At 49.5% G+C, this 22911-nt stretch overlaps 3 protein-coding genes across 5 annotated transcripts; 1 reads left to right on the forward strand and 2 right to left on the reverse strand.

Moving 5' to 3' along the window:
- Positions 1-4527: 4527 nt before the first annotated feature.
- Positions 4528-7982, forward strand: Mogs (mannosyl-oligosaccharide glucosidase). The gene is made up of 4 exons (XM_036182277.1): positions 4528-5004; positions 5109-5338; positions 5734-5930; positions 6073-7982. Exons 1-4 carry the CDS (start codon positions 4650-4652, stop codon positions 7802-7804), a joined length of 2514 nt encoding a protein of 837 aa, XP_036038170.1. The 5' UTR covers positions 4528-4649; the 3' UTR covers positions 7805-7982.
- Positions 7983-8121: 139 nt separating this feature from the next.
- On the reverse strand, positions 8122-10627 carry Wbp1 (WW domain binding protein 1). Of its 2 annotated transcripts, XM_036182282.1 has the most exons (5): positions 10293-10627; positions 9863-9964; positions 9272-9374; positions 8961-9137; positions 8122-8788 (listed from the first exon to the last, which is right to left on the reverse strand). In XM_036182282.1, exons 1-5 carry the CDS (start codon positions 10554-10556, stop codon positions 8328-8330), a joined length of 1107 nt encoding a protein of 368 aa, XP_036038175.1. In that variant the 5' UTR covers positions 10557-10627; the 3' UTR covers positions 8122-8327. The 2 variants fall into 2 exon arrangements, with proteins under 2 accessions (XP_036038175.1, XP_036038176.1); XM_036182283.1 differs by lacking the exon at positions 9863-9964.
- Positions 10628-10671: 44 nt separating this feature from the next.
- Positions 10672-14087, reverse strand: Ino80b (INO80 complex subunit B). Of its 2 annotated transcripts, none has more exons than XM_036182280.1 (5): positions 13912-14087; positions 13508-13712; positions 13193-13311; positions 12921-13090; positions 10672-11448 (listed from the first exon to the last, which is right to left on the reverse strand). In XM_036182280.1, exons 1-5 carry the CDS (start codon positions 14018-14020, stop codon positions 10912-10914), a joined length of 1140 nt encoding a protein of 379 aa, XP_036038173.1. In that variant the 5' UTR covers positions 14021-14087; the 3' UTR covers positions 10672-10911. The 2 variants fall into 2 exon arrangements, with proteins under 2 accessions (XP_036038173.1, XP_036038174.1); XM_036182281.1 differs by having other exon boundaries at positions 13508-13697; positions 13912-14086.
- Positions 14088-22911: the final 8824 nt, after the last annotated feature.

Genomic DNA, 22911 nt, shown 5'->3' on the forward strand with positions numbered 1-22911 from the left:
TATTCCCCATAGCACCCGAAATAGCTCTTAGTCTAATGGACATTGATGTGGCCATGAGATCATTTTAGAGGATTAAATGGTATAAAAAGTCATCTCATGCCACATGAATATTCTTTTAGGAAACTTTAGTTTTAAGCAAAAAAACATGTATATTTTATAACATAAAGGTGGTGTGTGTGTGTGTGTGTGTGTGTGTGTGTGTGTGTGTGTTTGTAAGTACTGGGTTACGGTACACATTTTCTTTTTTTGTTTGTTTTGTTTTTTGAGACAGGGATTCTCTGTGTAACAGCCTTGGCTGTCCTGGAACTCTGTAGACCAGGCTGGTCTCGAACTCACAGAGACCCACGGACTTCTGCCTCCCTTGTGCTGGGATGAAAGGTGAGCAGCACCCCCACTGCCCAGCTATTCCCATTGTTTCTTTCTGTGAGTGTATGAATATGTATATGTAGGTGCTCTTGTCTGTGTGCAGATGTGGAAGTCAAAGGTAGGGTATTCTCCACTGCCATGTTCCAGCTGTTCTATAGGGTTTGGTTTTGTTTTATTTCTAAGCAAGATCTCTCATTGAACCTGGAGTTTACCATTTTCAGCTAGACTAGCCAGCAAGCCCTGAGGATCTGGTCTCCATTCCCCCAGTGCTGAGGTTGCTACCCCAGCTGGCTTTTATGTGGGTACACAGGATCCCAAGTCAGTTTCTCATGCTTTCCCAGAAAGTGCTCAAATCACTGGGCCACCTTCCCAGCTCCCTTGTTCCTTACTATGAATTACAACGGAAGAAAAAAATAGCCCACAGCCACTGCCAGAAGAATTTAAGAATACCTAGCTAAGGCAATCAGAGATCTCTGAGATACTGGCTGCTATGTAGTTTACCCCACAGCAATACTGTAACTCTCCCCTGCCTAAAAGGATGTCTAAGAATTCTCTCTGCACCATCCTTTAAGAAAGACTGCTGTAGTGGTAGGTTTCTCAGGCCCACCCACCCCGCCAGTCCCTCAGCCCATTGTAAAATAATCATTCAGAGGCTTAATGTTAATTATCAACTGTATGGCCAATGGCAGGCCTCTTGCTAGCTAGCTTATTATGTCAACCCATAACTACTAATCTGTATCGCCGTGTATTCCGTGGTTTTACCTGCATCTCATTACGTGTTGTTCCTACCACAGCAGTCTGGCATCTCCCTCGCTCTGCCTTTCTCTTTCCTGTCCCTCTCCTTGGATTTCCTGCCTGCTTCTAAGCTGCCATAGGCCAAAGCAGCTTATTTATTAACCAATGGAAACAACATATATTCGCAGCGTACGAAAAGACATCCCCCAACAGACTGCTGCTGTGAGAACCAGCCTTCAGCAGCTCAGGAATTGGAAGGGGAGCCACAGAGTTGGCGGACTCGTCACTCATTGACTTTTCTGTCTGAGGGAGTAAAACTTAATTCTTTGGGGGCCCAAGAAAAAGTGAAAACACACACACACACACACACACACACACACACACACACACACATCTTCAGGGTCTCTTTATCATCTCTCTATCTTTATTTTTCCTTTTCAGCTTATATATCCCAGCAAAATCTTTCAAGTAATATAAAAATTACAATGTGGTTGCATTCTGTTTTTCAAGTGAATGATTGTAATGAATACAGGTTTAAAAAAAAAAAAAAAAACATGAGCCGGGCGGGCGGCGGCGGTGGTGCACGCCTTTAATTCCAGCACTCGGGAGGCAGAGCCAGGTGGATCTCTGTGAGTTCGAGGCCAGCCTGGGCTACCAAGTGAGTCCCAGGAAAGACGCAAAGCTACACAGAGAAACCCTGTCTCAAAAAACAAAACAAAAACAAACAAACAAACAAAAAACAAACAAACAAACATGTTCTTATTTTCCTTACATGATTAAACATTTCATGTATTATAGGTAAAAAAAACAAATTATTCCCAAGAACCTACATACATTCATGTCCAAGCAACTTGTTATAGATTAACAGAGTATGAGCAAGCAAGGTGTTTTTCTCAGCCAGTTCTTTTCCTGGCAGGCTGCATTTTTTTGGTTACAAAGAAAGGATCAATCACTTTATTATTTATCTCAAAAGGTAATCTTGCTGGGTGGTGGTGGTGGCCCACCCCTTTACCGCCTTTAATCCCAGCACTGGTTGGCAGAGCCAGGCGGATCCCTGTGAGTTTGAGGCCAGCCTGGTCTACAGAGTGAGATCCTCGACAGGCACCAAAACTACACAGAGAAACACTGTCTTGGGAAGAAAAAAAAAAAAAAACAAAACAAGGTAATCTTATAAAAAAAATTCTTAAGGGCTGGAGAGATGACTCAGAGGTTAAGGGCACTGGCTGTTCTTCCAGAGGTCCTGAGTTCAATTCCCAGCAACCACATGGTGACTCACAACCATCTATAATGAGATCTGGTGTCTTCTTCTGGCCTGCAGACATGCCATACAGACAGAACACTGTATACATAAATAAATCTTTTTTAAAAGTAATAAATATTTAAAGAATTACAAACCTAAACTTTTATATATGAAAAACAACCAGTCATTTCTACCATTTCTACTTTAAGTCCTCAGGGTACATAACCACTCATCAACAGTTTTTTTTGTTTGTTTTTTTTGTTTTTGTTTTTGTTTTTTTATTAAATCATTAAATCATATCAGGAAGCTGAGGGCAGAAATGGGTACGAGGAATTAGTCATCACCATCCATCACCAACCCATCCTGGCAAGAAAGGTATGTCAGCCAGGATTAGCCAGGCTGCCATTGTTCCCTGACCTCAACTATTGTTCTTGAGTCCCTCACTCAACTATTAAAAGTATGTCTTCCTAAACTTTAAACTGTTCCCCAAGATTTTCTACCTCAACGCCATTAACGAAAACATCTCAACCTAACGTTAAGACATTATTTAAAGTTTTGTCTTAGCTATGATGCACACTGAAACCTGTGAACACATCTCTCAATATCAAGATTAAAAGAACTTGAGCTAGCCTACCTAGCTTCTGGGACTCAGTTGTTTTCCTTAGTAATTACCCTAAGCCATAGTCAACATGGCTCTTCAAGAGAAAGTCACAAGTCCTGGCTGTGTGACACTTTCTTGTTTCTATTTTCTATCCTCTGCAGCCCCTGCCCTACCAGGCGCGGCGTCAACACTATATCCTACCTTTACTTAAATTTTCCCACTAAACTAGCTTCTGTCATCATCTTACCCTATTTGTTAGAAACCTTAATCATCAAAAGTCTATTTAAACTAACTATTATTGTATAAAATCATTATTCCAGTTAAACAGTGCAGCTTAAGAGGAAATCATCTTCATGATAATCCACAGGTAAAAATGCCCATAGAATGGGATATTTCCATGAGATAATCACACTACATAAAAGGCAGTGGGGATCCCCCACACTTATTCACATGATGCCAGATACTAGAGAAAAATGGTAGCAGCAAACATGTAAAGGCACAGCAGTAGCAAGAAACATTCTAGAGCCAAAGTCCTCTGGCCTGGCCTATCTGAGATTCACCCATCAGTGCCTGCTTTCTGGTGGGCTGGACTCCCTAAGCTCAATTACTGCTTGCTGGAAGAAAACAGAAAGGTGTATAAGGCGTGAAGACCAGAAACTAGAAGCATTGGCTGGTTTAGCATTTGGCTGGTTAAGTATTCAGGCTTTGGAGCAGCAGTTCAGCTGAGATTCATTCTGGATGAGGACTGAGAGGCTTCCAGTCTGAGGAAACAGAATCAGCTGAGGAACTGGTGAGGTGAGGTAGCTGTGGCTTGTTCTGTGTCTCTGAACTTCCAGCATTCACCCCAATAACTGGCTTCAGGTTTGATTTTATTAATAAGGACTTTTAAGATTCCTGCTACAGGCCACGGCTTTCTGCTACCAGATTAGTGCTGGACAGCAATTTGTAAAAGTAGTATGTTAGATCCTAGCTCCCGACACTCTGGAGGCTGAGGCAGGAGGATATGAAGCTTGAGGCCAGCCTCGGCTATATATACAAAGCAAGACCCTGTTTCAGCCAACCTGGCTTTACATATCAAGTTAGAAGAAAACCTAGACAAAGTCATCCCCCCAATGAGGAAAAACTGGCCTTAGTATGATCATTTTTAATACTTATTTTGCTGGAGGAAGGCATCAGAGCCTCTAGACAATTTGTAAGATGCCATGTGGGTGCTGAGAACCGAACCCGTGGCCTCTGAAAGAGCAGCAGGTGCTCGTAACCACTACATCATGTCTCCAGCCTCAACCCCTACGTATGCTTGTGTGTGTACGTATGGAGGTGCGCTCGTGTGGAGGCCAGGGGGTGTGTGGATATGCGTGGGCGCGCTTGCGGGGGAGTCACTTCTCTTACTTGCAGGACGTGGGTAGGGGGATCTAAGCCAGGTCGCCAGCCTTGCCGGCAAGCGCCTTTACCCGCTGAGCCATCTCTCCAGCCCAAGATCATTATTTAAACAAAACAGGTGGGGCTCTCCCGGACCCGGTGAACCCACGCCCACGGACACCGAGCGGGGTCCTCGGTACCGAGCCCGGTCGCTTACCCCGCTTCCGGGTTCCGGGGCCAGGCCTGACGTGGCGGGGCGGGATTTCCGCGGGTGCTCAGCCAGGCGCGGGCAGAAGGTTCAGTTGACTGACCGCACGGTGGCGGCCGGGGTACGGGCCGGCTGCGGGGATGGCCCGAGGCGAGAGGCGACGGCGCGCCGCAGCTGCAGAGGGGGCGCGGCCGCTGGAGAGGGCGCGGGGCGCTGGGCGGCGGGACGGCAGAGCGAGCGGGGCCGGCGGGGCGCGCGGCTCGGCTGGCGGCGCGGCCCTGGCCGTGGTGGTGCTGGCGCTGGCCTTCGGTCTGTCGGGGCGCTGGGTGATGGCATGGCTCCGTGTGCGTCGCGCGCTCACACTGCACCCCGCGCCGCCCGCGCTGCCCCCCGACTCCTCCAGTCCCGCCGTGGCCCCGGAACTCTTCTGGGGCACCTACCGTCCACACGTCTATTTCGGCATGAAGACCCGCAGCCCCAAACCACTGCTGACAGGTAACCCCGGGGCGGGCGAGAGGGGAGGAGTGGGAGGATCCAGCAGTCTTTGCAGACTTAGAGGGACAGTATCTGTTGACTTACGTGGCCATTCTATTCCCCAGGACTGATGTGGGCGCAGCAGGGCGCCACCCCGGGGACCCCTCCTAAACTCAGGCACACGTGTGAACAGGGAGACGGCGTGGGTCCCTATGGCTGGGAGTTCCACGATGGCCTCTCCTTCGGCCGGCAGCATATCAGAGATGGGGCCTTAAGGCTCACCACAGAGTTCGTCAAGAGGCCTGGGGGTCAGCATGGAGGGGATTGGAGCTGGAGAGTGACGGTAGAGCCTCAGGTCAGGGCATCAGGCTCCTCTTTACTCAGCCCAGACTTCCCCCGTTCTCCCCTTGCAGCAGCAAATACAGTGTGAAATGGAGGTTAACAGCAGTCGGGACACCAGCCTGGCTGACTCATCTCTAAGCTTTCATTTCCTTGTCTGTAAAGCAGACATCACCGTGACACCTAACTCACAAGATTAAATGAAACAATCTGTGTAGCATTCTAAAACACCTGTCATTTTCCCCAGGGAACCCTGTTCGAGGCCCTTTAGCTCAGCCCACTCCAGGGTACCCACTTACCCTCAGCCTCGACAGATGTTTGCCATAGTTCTTCCTTGTAATCTTCGCTAAGGCTGACTCTCAAAAGAAAGGTTGCTTTTCTAATGCTTTGCTTCTCCCGTTGGTCATCCAGGCCTCAGGTTCGTCTTCCCTCCCTTTGGTGTCCCTGTTCTTCTACGTGGTAACAGATGGCCAGGAAGCCCTGCTACCAGAGATTGGAGCCAAAGGACAGTTGAAGTTCATCAGTGGGCACACCAGTGAACTTGGTGACTTCCGCCTTACACTTCTGCCACCGACCAGTCCAGGAGACACCGTCCCTAAGCATGGCAGGTAACTGGGGGAAGGGTGCAGGGTGGTACAGGGCTGGTATGGATGTTGACCTAGCCTGGTTTCTGTGGCCCCACCCCACTTTCCCACCAGTGAGACCTCCCTTTCCTGAATAACATCCCCTATTTGTCTTCTTGCCTTCAAGCTACAATGTCTTCTGGTCCTCCAACCCAGGGCTGCCACTGCTCACAGATATGGTCAAGAGCCGTCTAAACAGCTGGTTTCAGCACCGGCCCCCAGGGGCCTCTCCGGAACGCTACCTTGGCTTGCCTGGATCTCTGAAGTTGGAGGAGAGAGGCCCTAGTGGGCAAGGACAGTTCTTGATACAGCAGGTGACACTCAAAGTTCCTTTCTCTGTGGAGTTCATGTTTGAGTCTGGCAGTGCCCGGGCAGGAGGCAACCAAGCCCCTGGGCAGTTGCTAGGCAACCAGCTGACCCAAGCCCTGGAGAGCCATGCTGCAGCTTTCCAAGAGCGTTTTGAAAGGACCTTCCGGTTAAAGGAGAAGGGCCTGAGCCCCGAGGAGCAGGCTCTGGGTCAGGTTGCCCTCAGTGGCCTTCTTGGCGGGATTGGCTATTTCTATGGACAGGGTTTGGTGTTGCCAGATACTGGCATAGAAGGGTCTGAGCAGAAAGTAGACCCTGCTCTATTCCCACCTGTTCCCCTTTTCTCTGGAGTGCCTTCCCGGTCATTCTTCCCACGAGGCTTCCTTTGGGATGAAGGCTTTCACCAGCTCGTGGTCCAGCGATGGGATCCCCACCTGACCCGCGAGGTCCTGGGCCACTGGCTGGGGCTGCTCAATGCTGATGGCTGGATCGGGCGGGAACAGATACTAGGGGATGAGGCCCGATCCCGAGTGCCCCCAGAATTCCTAGTGCAGCGTGCAGCCCATGCTAACCCCCCAACCCTGCTCTTGCCAGTACTGCAGATGTTAGAAGGCGGTGACCCTGATGACCTGGCCTTCCTCCGAAAGGCTTTCCCCCGCCTGCATGCTTGGTTCTCCTGGCTCCATCAAAGTCAGGCAGGGCCAGTGCCACTGTCGTACCGCTGGCGAGGCAGGGACCTGGCTTTACCTACCCTACTCAATCCCAAAACACTGCCCTCAGGCCTGGATGACTATCCCAGAGCATCACACCCTTCTGCAGCAGAGCGGCACCTGGACCTGCGATGCTGGGTGGCACTGGGAGCCCGGGTGCTGTCACGGCTTGCAGAACAGCTTGGGGAAACTGAGGCTGCTGCAGAGCTGGGCCCACTGGCTGCCTCCCTGGAAGAACCCAGGAGCCTGGAAGAGCTGCACTGGGCTCCTGAACTGGGAGTCTTTGCTGACTTTGGGAACCACACAAAGGCAGTACAGCTCAAGTCCAGGCCTCCTCAGGGGCTGGTTAGGGTGGTAGGCCGGCCTCCGCCTCAGTTGCAGTATGTGGATGCCGTGGGCTATGTCTCTCTTTTCCCCTTCCTGCTGCAGCTGCTGGACCCCAGCTCGCCCCGCCTGGGGCCCCTGCTGGACATTCTAGCTGACAGCCGCCATCTCTGGAGCCCCTTTGGGTTGCGCTCCCTTTCAGCCTCCAGCCTCTTTTATAGACAGCGTAATTCTGAGCATGACCCCCCTTACTGGCGGGGTGCCGTGTGGCTGAATATCAACTACCTAGCTTTGGGGGCACTCCACCACTATGGGCGTGTGCAGGGTCCCCACAGGGTTCAGGCTGCCAAGCTCTACCATGAACTCCGTGCCAATGTAGTGAGCAACATATGGCGGCAATACCAAGCTACAGGGTTTCTGTGGGAACAGTACAGTGACCAGGATGGACACGGCATGGGCTGCCGCCCCTTCCAGGGGTGGACAAGCCTTGTCTTACTGGTCATGGCTGAAGAGTACTGAAGGGACTGAGAGCCACACCATGTGTGTCACTTGGAATATGCAGAGACAAGGTCTTAGGTTTCTGATCTTGTAACCTCATCTCAGGTGTCTCCTTTATTGTCACCCCATACAGCTCTGGGGGGAATGTGAACGCAAGAGTCTATTTTTCTAAATAAAACAGGAAAAAACCCTAACTCAACTCTTGCCTTTGGCAGTTGTGCCTCAGGGCTACCTGCTATCCTTAGGTAAGTTGATAAACGGTCACTGCTTCTTCCCCAAACCCAGTGTGTTAGGGGGCATGCAATATGTTGAGGTCTACTCTACCCAAAAGCACAAGCAGCTGGTTCACGTCTCTTTAATGAGATTAAAGGCTCCTGTGTATGTTTTGGGAGTCAAGAGCACAGTCCTCGGTACTGCCCAGCTTCAGGGCTTCAGCCCTTTCAGGCAGGTTCTCGGAAGGGGGAGGGCCCACACGGAGGACTGCAGTCGGAACCAGGGCTGTTCCTGGTGGCCAAGGAACACCCAGCCTCCCTCTTGAAACTAATTACGGGATGTCCCCATAACTGGAAGCCAGCCCCAAAGGAGGGGTCTGGGACATAGAATCTGGGGACAGTGCACAGGGGGAATGGTCCTCCAGATCTGGTTGAGTGGTACTAGCCCTCATCTCCTTGACTGGCTCACCTTCGCTGGGGTCAGGACAAGGGCAGAGCTCGATACCCGAGTCACCAGTCAGGCGACGATGGCGGCAGGAAGGGGGTATGTGAACTACGCTCAACCCTGCCCTGGGCTCCCCCTCCTGACGAGGGAGGCCACTCTGGTGGGAAGAAACACCTTCCACATTTGTCCCCTCCAAGTGGGCAGAGCAGCTGGGTTCGGGAGGACAGCTGGTGCATTCACTGGAAGCAGTCAAGGGGTGGCCCGGGGCCATAGTATAAGGAGGTGGCGGTGTACCGGGGTGGTGAACCACATCCTCATAGGCTGGGGGTTTGAAGGCGCTGAGGAAGCCTGCGGGAGAGAGAACAGCACGGATGATTGAAGGATCAGAGCTAGAAGAGGGATCTCTCCTATTAGGGGAAAGAGTGCTTTGAAAAGTCTGCCAGTGGAAGTGTGGGGTGGGTGAGGGCCCTGGCTTGGGAGGGGCTACTGGTTCTGCACCCAAGAGCCTCAAGTCACTCACGAAGGTCAAGCAGTGAACCAGTAGGAACAGGGCCAGCCCCATGGCATGCCCCATGGTAAGCCAACAAGTTGATCTCACGCTGCCGCTGCTGCTGTTGCAGCCTGAGTTTAGCTCTCCGGTGGCGGAAGGCGCAACAACAGCTAAAAAGGATGAGGACTGTCCAGAGCAGCCAGAACCCTGCAGGAGGCAAGAAGAGCACATCTCAGACTACCGGCCTCGCCTTACATGCAGAGAAGGGTCCTCGGTAGCTGATTCAGAAATCCAAGGGAGGATGGGCAGGGGGCCTGAGATGGGTCCCTCTGGAGACTCACACCAGAGTTCATAGTAGTAGGTGCAGCAGCCGGTCTCCCCACAGCAGTGACCGCTCTCACAGAGGTAGGGTTGGGTATTCACTCCTGGGCACAGCTCTTGAAGCTGGAGGCAAGTAGGCACTTAGAACTAAGGGAGATTCTACCCAAGGCCCTGTCCACCCCACCTGCTGCAGGAACATACACAATCCCACTCGTGAGCCAACATAGCTTGGAAAGATGGCATGGGGATGCTAAGAGGAGTTTAAATATATGTAGTGCTGTCAGTATGGAAGATTCGGAATAGCCAGAAACTAGTGTAAAAAATAAAGTGTGGATACACAAAGAAGGTGATTTCAGTTCTTTAAAACCAATACTTCTCTCACATAAGCCTAGCCCCAAGGGTGGTTTTTGGTTAGGCAGTGGTTTGGAAGAAACAAAACAATCTGACAATCGGTAGAGATTTAAGGCCATTTCCAAAGCTAAAATGCTTTCAACATCCTCCACCCCGAAGGTCTGCCTCCCACAACCCCAAGATGGATTTTTCCACCCCTGGGTCTCAAGCTCCCTAGGGTAGAAGAAGGGCAGTGTGAGACCCAGAGCAGTGCTCCCAACCAGATGGGATTGCTGTGGATGATAAAGGATGGCATCCAGGGCGCGAGTCTGGGTTCCAGCTCGTCTCCAAATTGCTCCCTCAAGAGAAGATGCTGCCGGACTCTGTTGTGACAATAGGCACATAGAAAAACATCACAAATAACTGCTGCACGACCGAGGGAGCCTCCCTGGGGTCTTCACTACGCCTCTGGAAACTGGAAAGCCAATGCAGGCTTACACTGCAGTCATGGGACGGGGTCTAAGAGGCTGCAGGTAAAGTCAACTGCGTCTACATAACAAAGTTTAGACAAAGAGTAGAATGGTCATGTTCAGGAACTTCATGGTATCTTTGGCTCTGTGAGCTCCTCCCCCACCCCGGACAGGAAGTGACAGGAAAGGGGAAAGAGAAATAAATGGCTGTCGTGATAAGCTTTTAGAGCTGCTGGGATACCTGCTGTTGCGGCGCCCGGAGTGCCCCCCAGGCCTCTTCGCTGCTGTTCCTGCTGCTGGCCCGAGCCATGCCTCCACCTACAGACCCCTGAAGACCACAGCCTCCTCTACCGCCAGCTGCCCCGCCCCTGCCACTTCTGCCGCCACCGCCATGGTCCCTGCCCGGCCCATCTCCGAGGCTGCCACCATCACTCGGTGGCCGGAGCTCCCATCCGGGGAGCGCTCTTCCAGAGGACAAGGATTGCTCAGCCCGACCAATCAGCATCGTTCACTGACAGACTGGCCAATAGGAGCGGGTCACAGGTTTCTCCCGCTGTCCAATCCGCAGCAGCGCCTCTGCCGCTCTCCCAGACAACAAGAATTCACACAAAGACAGGGGGAAGGTTCGACCGAGGCTCTGATTGACAGCTACAGTAGCCAGTACGGACAACAGGACAAGCTTAGACTTATCAGCCAATCAACGGCCGTCCAGGAGCACAAAGTTACCACCGATTGGCTAGATGAATCGCGCAGGTTCCGAGTCCGCTGGCTTCCCACTCCCGCAATTCTATACAAGCCGAGGGACCGCACCAAATTTAATAGGGTAGGAGAGACAGAAGGAAGGTGGCGTGGGAGAGGCCTCAGGTGGCCAGGAGGGGGGACCCTGGGCCCTCAGGTCCACCCAGCCGTAGCTGCAGGTTGATGCGGTAGCACTGCAGGCTGCAGAGAGCCTGGCCGGTGCGAGAGCAAGCGTAACGACGCGGGTGGGGGCAGCCGGGGACCGAGCAGCGCGGAGCAGGGCCCGAGGGGGCGGGCCGCTGGACCACGGGCGCGGGTGCGGCGACGCCGGGAGGAAAGGACAGAGTGGAGCCCTGGGCCCCGCTGCTGTAGCGCACCATGGGTGCAGGGGCTGGGGCAGCCGCTCGCCCTCCGCGCCGCTCTCCCCGCGCCGCTCCCCGCCCTCCGCGTCCGCTAGGAGCGGCCGTCTTGGTGAGACGCTCAATTGTCTGATTCTTGTGCTCCTCGGCCCGCCTTGCCGCCTGCAGCCTCCGCTTCCGCGCCCGCTCCTCGCGTTTCAGCAGCATCTCTTCGGTGAGGGCAGGGGCTGGGCAGCCCCCAGCCACCGGCAGAGGCAGGATGGGGGACGGCTGACTCCGCGCCTTCTGGAGCAGGGCTCGCTGGGGAAAGACAGAGGAAGTCTTGAGACCCGAATGGCCAGGTCCCCAAGTCTCGGGATGAGAGAGGAAAGGCAGGATCTTGAGAATCGTATTTGGGGGACACCCCTCCCCCATTTTTTTGTTTTTCGAGATGGTCTCACTATGTAGCTCTGGCTGGAACTCATTATGTAGACCATGCCGGCCTCGAGCTCAGAGATCCTCCTGCCTCTGCCTCCCAAATGCTGGAATTAAAGGCTTGCGCCACCACACCTGTCTTTGAAGACCCTTAATACCACTTGCTCCCCCCAGGGCTCCCAGCTTCAAAGGGGAAAACATGAGTCTTATCCCCAGGCTGCCCCAGGTGCCCAATCTGTACCACTCTTGTGTAGATTTTTGCTGGATTTGGCGCAAACCAAAAACTCAGAATTAACCTGGATTCTTCCCCCACCCCCAAGTTATCTCCCAACAAGTAGCTACTTCCAAAATACATCCAGGATTTGGCGGGGTTTTCTTCATTCTATTACTACTTCTTGGCTCAAGCCATCACCATCTCCACACTCCTTTCCCAACTGACTCTGACTGCGACAGGATCTCTAGACGGATTCCTGGCTGGCTCAGAATCTGTAGCCACCCTTCTGTCTTTCAAGTTCTGAGGTTACAGGCATGCACCACCCCAGCCTACACAACAGCTTCCTTCGTAAATCCCTTCCCCCCACTAAGATTCACGCCCCATAATCGCCCAAAACTGAAAATTAAGTCCGCTATGTCGCTTGTCTGCATGTGACCCGCTAGTGGCTTAGCCACATTTTCCTTCTGGGCCCATGGCAGCTGGCCTCTTTGCCTGAGGAGCTCTTCCAGTGCTGGAAATGTCATCTCTTCAAAGAGGAGTTCTGGGCTGGAAAAACCACTCAGCAGTGAAGAGCACTAGCTGCTCTTGCGGAGGACTCTGGTTCAGTTCCCAGAACCTACACAGCAGCTTACAACTGTCTGTAAATCTAGTTCCAGGAGCTCTGATGACCTCTGGCCTCCATGGGCTGCAGCCAAACACTCATACACAGAAAATGAAAATAAGTAAAAATTATCTTTGAAACAAAAGCAAACAACAATAAAGCCATTCCCTACGGCGACCCTAATGTTTCTGTCTCACCACTCCTACTTTCTGTGGTTTGTAGAAATTACCTATGAGCTGGCGGTGGGGGCGCACACCTTTAATCCCAGCACTCGGGAGGCCAAGGCAGGTGGATCTCTGTGAGTTCAAGGCCAACCTGGTCTACAGATCGAGTTTCAGGACAGGCTCCAAAGCTACAGAGAAACCCTGTCCTAGGGGGGGGGGGGGGGGAAATCCCAATTCAAAAAAAGAAAATAATTTCCCATCCCTCAGCATGCAGAGGAGCATCAGCCCCTTATCTTTTCTACTCCACCGACATTCCCACTGTCTAGCAAACAGCAGGCTCCGCGTGTGTGTGGAGTGAATAAAGGCTGAACTAACAAACCTGTCTCGCAGTAAGCAGCCGCTCATCGATCTCCTTCTTGAGGTCCCCGTTGTCATCCAGCTCTCCCTTCTCCAGGGCATCTAGCCACCTCTGTTCCTCCTCTTCCTCCTGGCCCTCCAGATCCCCTGGCAGATCCCGAAGTGGAGAGGGGGATAGGTTACTGTCTTCATCTGGGTGGGAAAGAAAAGTAGAACATTAATTTAACAAAGTTGGTCCTGGGACTTGAAAACTCTCAGAACCAACCCCTCCCCCCACCTCCCGGGTCTGCTCACCCAGCCAGGCTCGGTACTGCTCCAGAGGTACCCCTTCCATAGGCTCCTCTTCATTATCCACAACCATCAGGGGAGAAGGTGACCGTGGCCCCTCGGGGATCACAGTGAAGGTGGGAACACTGTAGAGAAGGAACAAACACTACTCTAAAGTGAACAAGTGCACTCTACTGCTCTGGAGCCACATACGGCTTTCCCGACCTGCTTGGATTCTTGCTGCCTTCACCTGGACCCTAAAGTCAACGTTCATTCTCTTATTTTCCAGAAAGCCCAGCCCACCTGCTGCTGAAATTTCCCGAGTTAAATTTTTGACCTTACCTCTTGGTGCCCAGGACCTGTCCACCCAGCTTGATTTTCAGTTTAAGCTGAGGTTTAGCAGGAGCCTGTGTCTGTCCGGCCTCCTCTTCCTGATGATGCTTCTTCTTGTGTTTCTTTTTGTGCTTCTTGTGTTTTTTCTTGTGTACTCCGTGGCTGTGAGCACCTGCCAGGCTCAACTCCAGCGCTTCCCCTGCAGAAGGAGAGTCTGTCAGAGTTGTTCCATCAAACAGTGGCAGGGGAAGATCTGAATAGCCTAACAACTTTACCGAGTCCCACTCTATTAGCCGTTATCATAACAACAGCCCCGCCTCGCTCCTTCCCACCTGTGGCGAGTTGACCTGGCTTCGCGGAGTGGGAGAACTCCTTTCCCAAAGATCACCTGAGTTTGAGCCACCCGCGCTTACCTGGCTCGGGGGCCTCCATGGCCCCAGAGGTGCTCCCGCGCCGCCACAGCTTGCTCATAGGGTCCTGCAAGGGAAGAGGACTGGAAACGGTCGGGACACAAGCCGACATGCCTTTTCCGCCCCGCGGAAGAACGGAATCCAGCAAAATAACCGGCTACTTCCGGTGCCTGGCAACCATGTTTGTGCGTGGCACGGTTTGCAGCAAAAAATACTCCGGTAAGAAACAAGGCCCGTTTCAAATAAAAGTTCCGGCATTGCTAAGTACCTTCCTGTCACACCTGCCTTTAAAAAAAAAGAGTTCGAGGCCAGCCTTAACGCCATCCTGGTCTCAAAACAAAAGGTCTAAGTCTCTATGAGGCTGGAAACGCCACAAAGAAGGCTCTCCCCTAACTTGGGCTCCCCATATTAGGTTCCAGAGCCGTTCTCTCTCCCTCTCTCTGTGTCTGTGTCTGTCTGTCCGTCCTTCTTTCCCCCTCCCTCTCTCACTCTCTGCCTCTTCCTCCCTCCCACCCTCCCCCCACCCCTGCATTCTCACTGGTAGGCAATGGGGCAAGTCCTTTACAGTGCATCTATACAGTCGGAAACACTAAGTTTCTCGACTAACAAAAGTTGTGAAATAAGATAGACAAAGAATTTAGATTCCAGAGAACAGTTACATTGTAAAGAATACATACATCCCTCTAAAGAAGGGATCCCTCTAATGAAACATCTAAATAAATTTTGCTACATCCCTAGGAGAATCTGATAGCTCTGGTCTGTGCAGGCACCTGCATAGGCAGACACAGACATACACCTGCATATAACTTTTACCAATGATGTGATTGGGGCTGGAAGGATGACTCACCAGCTAAGAGTACTTGCTGCTGTTCCAGAGGACCCTGGTTTGGCTCCTAGCACCCACACAGCTGCTCACAATCATCAGTAACTCCGGTTTCAGATCTGTCTGCCTCTTCTGGCCTCCTCAAATCCTCTGCAAGAACAGCAAATCTTGCTGAGCCAGCTCTCTAGCTCCTTAATTATTTGTTTGCTTATCATTTGTTGGTTTTTGAGACAGAGTTTCTCTGTGCAGCCCTGGCTGTCTTGAAACTCACTTCGTAGACCAGGCAGACCTCAAACTCAGAGATTCACCTGCCTCTGCCTCCAGAGTGCTGGAATTGAGGAGTGTGTGACATCAAACCCAGCTTCCTTGATTTCATTTTTAAAAGTATCATGTGGTAGTATATACTTAGAAAAAAATTGAGGAATATACAATGTGCCGTGTTTGTATATTAAGGTTACAGTTAAGGATCTTTTACTGTCTAGATTTGAACTCACTCTGTAGACCAGGCTAGCCTCAAACTCAAAGTTTCACCTGTCTCTTTCTCTGCCTCCTAAGTTCTGGGATTAAAAGTGTATGCCACCATTACCTGGCATTACAATGAGTTTCCTTTCTTCCTTCCTTCCTTCCTTCCTTTCTTCCTTCCTTCCTTCCTTTCTTACACTGGGTGTAAAAGAAAGATATCAACAAAGTGGAGGGTTTCTCTCTCTCTCTCTCTCTCTCTCTCTCTCTCTCTCTTCTTTGATTTATTTATTTATTATGTATACAATGTTCTGCCTTCAGGCCAGAAGAGGGAGCCAGATCTCATTACAGATGGTTGTGTGAGCTACCATGTGGTTGCTGGGAATTGAACTCAGGACCTCTGGAAGAATAGTCAGTGCTCAACCTCTGAGCCATCTCTCCAGCCACAACAAGTATTCTTATAGTCCATGTATACATTTGCAATTAGGAAGAAACAACACCTATATATGTGTACTTGATTTCTGAGCTGAGTGTCTGAACAAGGTACTAGCAGTGAACTAAGGAGGGGAAGAATTATTCAAGAGACATGTGAGTGACAAAAGGGATGAAGAGCTGGGCGGTGGTGGTGCACGCCTTTAATCCCAGCACTCAGGAGGCAGAGACAGCTGGATCTCTGTGAGTTCAAGGCCAGCCTGGTCTACAGAGCAAGATCAGGGCAGGCACCAAAACTACACAGAGAAAACTTGTCTCAAAAACAAACAAACAAACAAAAAACCCCAAAAAACAAAACAAAACAAAACAAATATACAAAAAAAAAAAATAAACAAAAAAAGCAATGAAGAGACAATGAATAGTTATGCGTGGGAATTCAGTAAGAGTAATCACGGGATTAAGATGAAAAGAATGGACTTTGGAGTCAGAGAAGCCTATTGTCAAACGTAAGTCTCACTATTTATTAGCTGTGCACCTCCGGCTCAAAGTCATTTAAGTTTTTTGAGCCTCAGATTACAAGTTTGTAAGATAAGATAAAGTAAAACCTACTTCATTGAGCTTTTCTTCCCCTTCTTCAGCAGTAGGGATTAAATTTAGTCTTCTGCATGCTGAGTGAGTGCTCTACCGATGAATGCTTCCTGGGGCGCTTTCTAGCCCCAAAACAAACCAAGAACACACATATTTCATGAAGAATTGACCGACCACAATAAAAGACGCTTCTGGAAAGTAATAAATGTATGGCTGGGGATGTGACTCAGTTGGTAGAGTACTTCCCTAACAATGCACAGAGCCTTGAACGTCCCCAGAACAGGCTAAAACTGGTGATACACAATGTAAGCCCAGCAGGTGGAGTGGAAGGTAGGAGGAGCAGGAATTCAAGGTTATTCTCAGCAAGTGTGAGGCCAGCCTGGGATACAGAAGACCCTAGCATTAAAAAATAAAGACTAGGGCTGGAGAGATGGCTCAGAGGTTAAGAGAGTGGCTGTGAACCAGGGATCCTGAGTTCAACTCCCAGTAGTAACCACATGGTGGCTCACAACCATCTGTAATGAGATCTGGCGCCCTCTTCTGGCTTGCAGACAGAACACTGTATGCATAATAAGTAAATCTTAAAAAAAAAAAAAGTAAAATAAAGACTTAGTAACAATAGTAAATGGACTTGTAGGGCAAATATTTGAAGAGAAGGTAGTTTCCTTCTCCTCCTCCTCCTCCTCCTCCTCCTCCTCCTCCTCCTCCTCCTCCTTCTTCTTTTTGAAATAGAGTCTCATTATGTAACCTTGGCTAGCCCTTTGCCTAGACCAGGCTAGCCTTTGCCTCCCTAATGCTGGGATTAGCTTTGCACCACCACATCTGGCCTTATTTATGTTTTTTTTAGACAGGATCAAATATATTCCAGGCTGGCCTCGAACTTGTAGTACAGCTGAAGATGACCTTCAACTCCTGATTCTCTATCTTCTACTAGTGCTGCAGTTATAGATGTTACACCGTCACATCCAGTTCCGTGCAGTTCTGGGGATGGAGCCTGGGGATTCGTGTGTGCTAGACAAGCACTCTAGTAACATTCCCAGCCCAATTTTTATTTTGTTTTTAGTTTACTGGGTACACCAGGGGTAATGGGCTGGGCAGTGGCAAGAATAACACCTGTGTCATGTGGTGCTGCTGCATGCCTTTAATCCCAGCACTTGGGAGGCAGACACAGGTGGATCTCTGTGAATTCAAGGTCAGCCTGATCTACAGCATGAGATCCAGGACAGCCAGGCCTACACAGAGAAACCCGGTCTCAAAAAACCAAGGGTGGGTGGGGGACAAAGAGTAACACCTGCATTTTAGAAGACTCACTCGGGGAGGCCTTTCGGGAACATATTGGGGTACATAACAGGGGGTATATAACATGGGGTGTATAACATGGAGTATATAACTTGGGGTGTATAACATGGGGTGTACAACATGGGGTGCACAACATGGGGTGTATAACATGGGGTGTACAACATGGGGTGCACAACATGGGTGTACAACATGGGGTGTACAACATGGGGTGTATAACATGGGGTGTATAACATATGGCTGTCCCACAGGGAAGGTACTGTTGTTTCTATTCTATAAATAAGAAAACAGAGGCTCAGAGAGACAAAATGCTTTGATCCGAAGCCACACTGGAAGTAGCAGAGCAAGCATCAAGCAGAGGTTTCCTGACTTTAGTCTGGGCTGTTTCCTCTGCAGCCCGGTGTCCTGAGGAAGTAAGTGAAAATTAGCTTCATTTTTTTTGTTTGTAACTTTGCTTTGTTTAGTGTGGTAGAAATGTATAGGCTAAGAGGAACTTTACCTTCTGAAGGAGTTCTTAAGCCTTGCTTTAAAATTTCATGAAATGTTTTTAAATGTATAGTATCACTTGAGTAGAAATGGCCCCCCAGAGGCCATGTTTGAATGCTTAGTCACTAAGAAGTGGCGCTTTTTGAAAGGATTAGAAGGACCAGGAGGTGTGGCCATGTTGGAGGAAGTGTGTCACAGTGGGTGGGTTTTGACGTTTCAAGAGTCCATGCCGTATCCAGGCTCTTCCTGCTGTCTGCAGGTCAGACTGTGGAACACTCAGCTGCGTCCTCAGCACCATGCCTGCCTGCTTGCTAACGGGCTCCCCACCGTGATGATAAAGTAATAAATGATGGACTGCCTCTGAAGCCATAAGCAAGCCTCCAGTTAAGTACTTCATAAAAGCTGCCTTGGCCATGGTGTGTCTTCACAGTAGTAGAACTGAGAAGACACATAGGACACAGTTCGAGAGCAGTCAAAGGGCTCTCTTACCTGCCCGATCGAGATCCCGCAGCTGTTGGCACTGACCTGGAGTCTAGCCAGGAGTTGTGGAACGCTGGCCACAACTCCAGCACTTGAGAAGCTTGACAAGAGAATCACTAGTTCATTTAGAGGCCAGTCTCAGATGTATTAAGACTCTGTCTCAAATAAACAAACAAACAAACAAACAAACAAACAAACAAACAGGCTGTGGAGTGGATGGTTGGCTCAGTAGTTAAGAGCACTGAATTGATCTGCCAAAGGATCAGGGTTTGAATCCCAGCACCCACAGGGGGGCTCACAGGCATTTGTAACTCCAGTTCCAGAGGATCTGATGCCCTCTTCTGACCTCCTTGAACTCTGCATGCATATGGTACACAGACATACATAAGGGCAAAACAAAAATATGGGTCATAATAATAATAACAAAACAAACAACAAGAACAAACAAACAGGTCAGGCATGTGTCTGTAATCCCAGTACTCAGAAGACTGTGGTGGGAGTTGACTGGCTTGCTCTTGTCCAGGCAACCACAGCTCCTGTGAGCGCCTGAGTGCAGTGGTCCTGTCACGTCCAGAGGACAGTTTCACTCAGTCCTCGCTGACCTTTGGCTCTTACAATCTTTCTGCACTCTTCTATGATGGTCCCTGAGCCTTGAGGAGGGGCTGATACACAGGAAGATTATATCTTTTTGTTACTGCATTTACATCGTGTATTAGTTAGCATGCTACTGTAAAGAAGGAGTTTCTCTCTGCTGTTGTTTGTTTGAGGGGTAGCTATCTGTTTGGCTGGCTTTTTATATTTGAGACAGGGTCTCCTATAACCCAGGCTGCTAACCTTGAACTCATTATGTAGCCCAGGATGGAGGATGACTTGAACTCCTCAGTCCCCAGCCTCCACCTCCCAAGTGCGGGAATTACAGGTGTATGCCAGAATGTCTAACTTCTATTTATTTCCTTATCTATTTATTTATTTTAGTTTGGATTCTCAGTTCAAATGATGAGTTTTAAATTTTTATCACAAGGGACTGGAGAGATGGCTTAGCAGTTAAGAGGACTGGCTGCTCTTCCAGAGGATCCTGATTCAATTTCCAGCACCCACCCACATGGCAGCTCACAACTGTCTGTAATTCCAGTTCAAGAGGATCCAACACCTCACACAGACATACATGAAGGCAAAACACCAATGCACATAAAATAAAAATTAAATTATTATTATTATTATTTTAAAGATTTATTTATTTTATTGTGTATACAGTGTTCTGTCTGTGTGTATGCCTGCAGGCCAGAAGAGAGCACCAGATCTCATTACAGATGGTTGTGAGCCACCATGTGGTTGCTGGGAATTGAACTCAGGACCTTTGGAAGAGCAAGCAGTGCTCTTAACCTCTGAGCCATCTCTCCAGCCCAAAATTAAATTATTTTAAATAAATAAATTTTTATTGCAAGCCAGGTGCGATGGCAAAGGTCTTTAATCCCAGCACTCTGGAGGCAAAGACACAAGAATCTCTGAGTTTGAGGTTAGCCTGGTCTACAAATCAAGTTCTGGGACAACCAGGACTACATAGAGAGACTCTGTCTCAAAACAACAACAAAAAATGATACTTATTTATTTATTTGGTTGTGGGGGGAGGTGTGCATGATGCACTGCTGAATAGTGTTTGTATCAATTTGACATAAACTGGAGTCATCTGAAAGGAGGGACCTCAACCAAGAAAACGCCTTTGTAAAATTCAACTAAGGCATTTTTAACTTAGTAATTGATGGGGGGAGGGTCCAGCCGATTGTGGGTGGTGCCATCCCTGAACTGGGGGCCTGGGTTCTATAAGAAAGCAGGCTGAGCAAGCCAACAAGCAGCACCCGGTCCATGGCCTCTGCATCAGCTCCTGTCTCCAATTCAAGTTCCTGTCCTGACTTCCTTCGATGATTAACGGTGATATGGAAGTGTAAGCCAAATAAACTCTTCCCTCCCTAACTTGCTTTTTGGTCCTGGTGTTTCGTCACAACAGCAGAAACCCTAAGACGGGGCATGTGTGGAGGTCACGATTTGCAGGTATCAGTTCTCTCTCTCTACTTCTGGGGATCAAACTCGGGTCATCAGTCTTCCTGACAAGAGCCTTTACCCACTGAGCCTTCTCACCAGCTCCTGGGCACGCTCTTCACTGTCTGACACTAACAGATGTTCTACAGCAGGCCAGGCAGAAGGAACACGTAGCTGAGGGTGTGCTGAGGCCACATGGAAGCCATGCCCAGGAACTATCTGATGAGACTTTGCTGCCAACAACACCCAGCCTTCAGGGGCTGCAGTTGCAGCGAATTTATCATGAACTCTGCCTGGGGCTGGTCTTTACTCCAACTTCAAAGTCCAGTTGGGAGCACTCCAGTTTCTTTTGGTCTATGAAGAAGGGCATGGGGTGGGTGGGAAGAGGAAACAAATGTGCTTCAGCTGCCTCAGAGGAGCTCCAGCTCCTGCTACCAGCACGTTCTTGAGGGTGATGGTGCAAAGTAGGAAGGTGATCTGGGTCCTGTAGTGACTCACACCCCCTTCTCCAAATGATGGGAAACACTGGGAAAGAGAGGCGCACTAAACCAGGGGAATGCTGGTAAATGTTTAACAAAAGCTGCACTGGAAAACAAATCAGCCCTAATCTGGAATGTCCACTTATTCTGTTATGTAAATACTCTCACTGAAGCCCATTCAAACAGGAAGGTCACTAAACACTCAAGTGGGAGCAGATGCAAATCTCCTACCAGAATGTAACATTTCTATTCTACAGATGCCAGAGAAGTAATCACATTAGGAAATAATAGTAAAATGAGACCAGGAAGTAATGAGTGTTCGACATTTATCACCTTTGTTTTAATTTTTAAAATAAACGTAAAAACCATATTTCTTTAATCTTTAGTTATGTATATGTAGTGTGTGGGTATGTACACATGAGGGCAGGTGCCCAGAAGTCAGAAGTATGGGAGCTGGAGTTGCAGGTGGTTGTGAAGCTGGCTTGGAGGCTGGGGATTGAACTCGGGTCCTCTGGAAGAGCAGCAAGTGCTCTTAACTGATGCACCATTTCCCCAGCCCTCCTTACGGTTTTTTGGTTTTGTTTTTTTCTTTTAGCTGAACTTGGTGGCTTACACCTTTAATTCCAGCACTTGGGAGGTGGTTCTCTAAAGTCAAGGCCAGCCTGGTCTACAGAGGGAGTTTTAGGACAGCCAGGGACACACAGAGAAACCTTGTTTTGGAAAAAAAAAAATATCATTTTTCTTTTACATTTTTAAATTATTATGTGTGTGTGTGTGTGTGTGTGTGTGTGTGTGTGTGTGTACCATAGAGAGCTTGTGGAAGTCAGAGGACAACTTTTAGGAGTTGATTCTCCACTTCCGTCATGTGGCCCCCCCTTGTGATAGAACTCAGGTCTTTGAAAGCTTGGCAACCAGTGCCTTTATATGCTGAGACATCTTATTGGCTGCAAATATTTGCCAAATAAAACTTCGATATAAACATCAATCCACTAGTGTCTTGGTCCTTACTTCTTCTCCCTCGTTGAGTCCTGGAGGCTGGCTTCACTAGCCCCAGGCACAGCTCCTCCATCTGCTTTGCACAAAAGGCCACAAAGTTCACTTCCCAATCGTCCCTGTTTGCTGAGCCACCCTTTCCATAAGCTGTCACCCGTAAGGAGTCCAAGCTCTCAGACAGGGCTTGAGCTCAACTTTCTCTCCGGGAGTCTGTTTCTCTGTGTCTTGCCCGGGTCTTAAAGCAGGTGTTCTGAGTCTTAGAAACTCTTGTGCCCTGCTCCACAGGAGTGCTGAGAGCAGGCCCCGAGACTCCAGAAACTGATCCTATCACACTGTGGAATCCGAGCACTGTCACACACTCCAGGTCAAATTTCATCTGGGAAAAATGGGTTCTGTGCCGAAAAACAAACACTGGAAATGAACTTTTTTTTTTAAAAAAAGATTTATTTGTTATGTGTACAGTGTTCTGTCTGCGTGTATGCCTGCAGGCCAGAAGAGGGCACCAGATCTCATTATGGATGGTTGTGAGCCACCTTGTGGTTGCTGGGAATTGAACTCAGGACCTCTGGAAGAACAGCCAGCGCTCTTAACTACTGAGTTATCTCTCCAGCCCTTGTTTTTTGTTTTTTGTTTGTTTATTTGTTTGTTTTGAGACAGGGTTTCTCCGTGTAGCTTTGCACCTTTCCTGGAACTCACTCTGTAGACCAGGCTGGCCTTGAACTCACAGAGATCCACCTGCCTCTGCCTCCTGAGTGCTGGGATTAAAGGCATGCGCCACCATCACCCGGCTTGTTTTTGTTCTTAAGTCAGGGTCTCACTATCTATCTAATTCTGGCTGTCCTGGAACTTGCTATGTATTCTCAAACTCACAGAGATCTTCCTGCCTCTGATCAAGGCATGTGCCACCATGCCCAGCTGGAAATGAACCTC

The sequence above is a fragment of the Onychomys torridus genome, chromosome 3 (assembly GCF_903995425.1).
Source record: "Onychomys torridus chromosome 3, mOncTor1.1, whole genome shotgun sequence".
Lineage (NCBI taxonomy): Eukaryota > Metazoa > Chordata > Mammalia > Rodentia > Cricetidae > Onychomys > Onychomys torridus.

What these genes read in the sequence shown, in the direction of transcription:
- Mogs (XM_036182277.1), top strand. Translation starts at nt 4,650, where the DNA reads ATGGCCCGAGGCGAGAGGCGACGGCGCGCCGCAGCTGCAGAGGGGGCG. An exon ending in GAGTGACGGTAGAGCCTCAG is followed by an intron (nt 5,339 to 5,733) that starts GTCAGGGCATCA and finishes TTGGTCATCCAG; the next exon opens with GCCTCAGGTTCGTCTTCCCT. An exon ending in ACCGTCCCTAAGCATGGCAG is followed by an intron (nt 5,931 to 6,072) that starts GTAACTGGGGGA and finishes CTTGCCTTCAAG; the next exon opens with CTACAATGTCTTCTGGTCCT.
- Ino80b (XM_036182280.1), bottom strand. Translation starts at nt 14,020, where the DNA reads ATGTCGGCTTGTGTCCCGACCGTTTCCAGTCCTCTTCCCTTGCAGGAC. An exon ending in CATGGAGGCCCCCGAGCCAG is followed by an intron (nt 13,713 to 13,911) that starts GTAAGCGCGGGT and finishes CAACTCTGACAG; the next exon opens with ACTCTCCTTCTGCAGGGGAA. An exon ending in GCAGTACCGAGCCTGGCTGG is followed by an intron (nt 13,091 to 13,192) that starts GTGAGCAGACCC and finishes TTTCCCACCCAG; the next exon opens with ATGAAGACAGTAACCTATCC.
- Wbp1 (XM_036182282.1), bottom strand. Translation starts at nt 10,556, where the DNA reads ATGCTGATTGGTCGGGCTGAGCAATCCTTGTCCTCTGGAAGAGCGCTC. An exon ending in ATCCACAGCAATCCCATCTG is followed by an intron (nt 9,375 to 9,862) that starts GTTGGGAGCACT and finishes ACTTGCCTCCAG; the next exon opens with CTTCAAGAGCTGTGCCCAGG. An exon ending in CTACTACTATGAACTCTGGT is followed by an intron (nt 9,138 to 9,271) that starts GTGAGTCTCCAG and finishes TGCCTCCTGCAG; the next exon opens with GGTTCTGGCTGCTCTGGACA.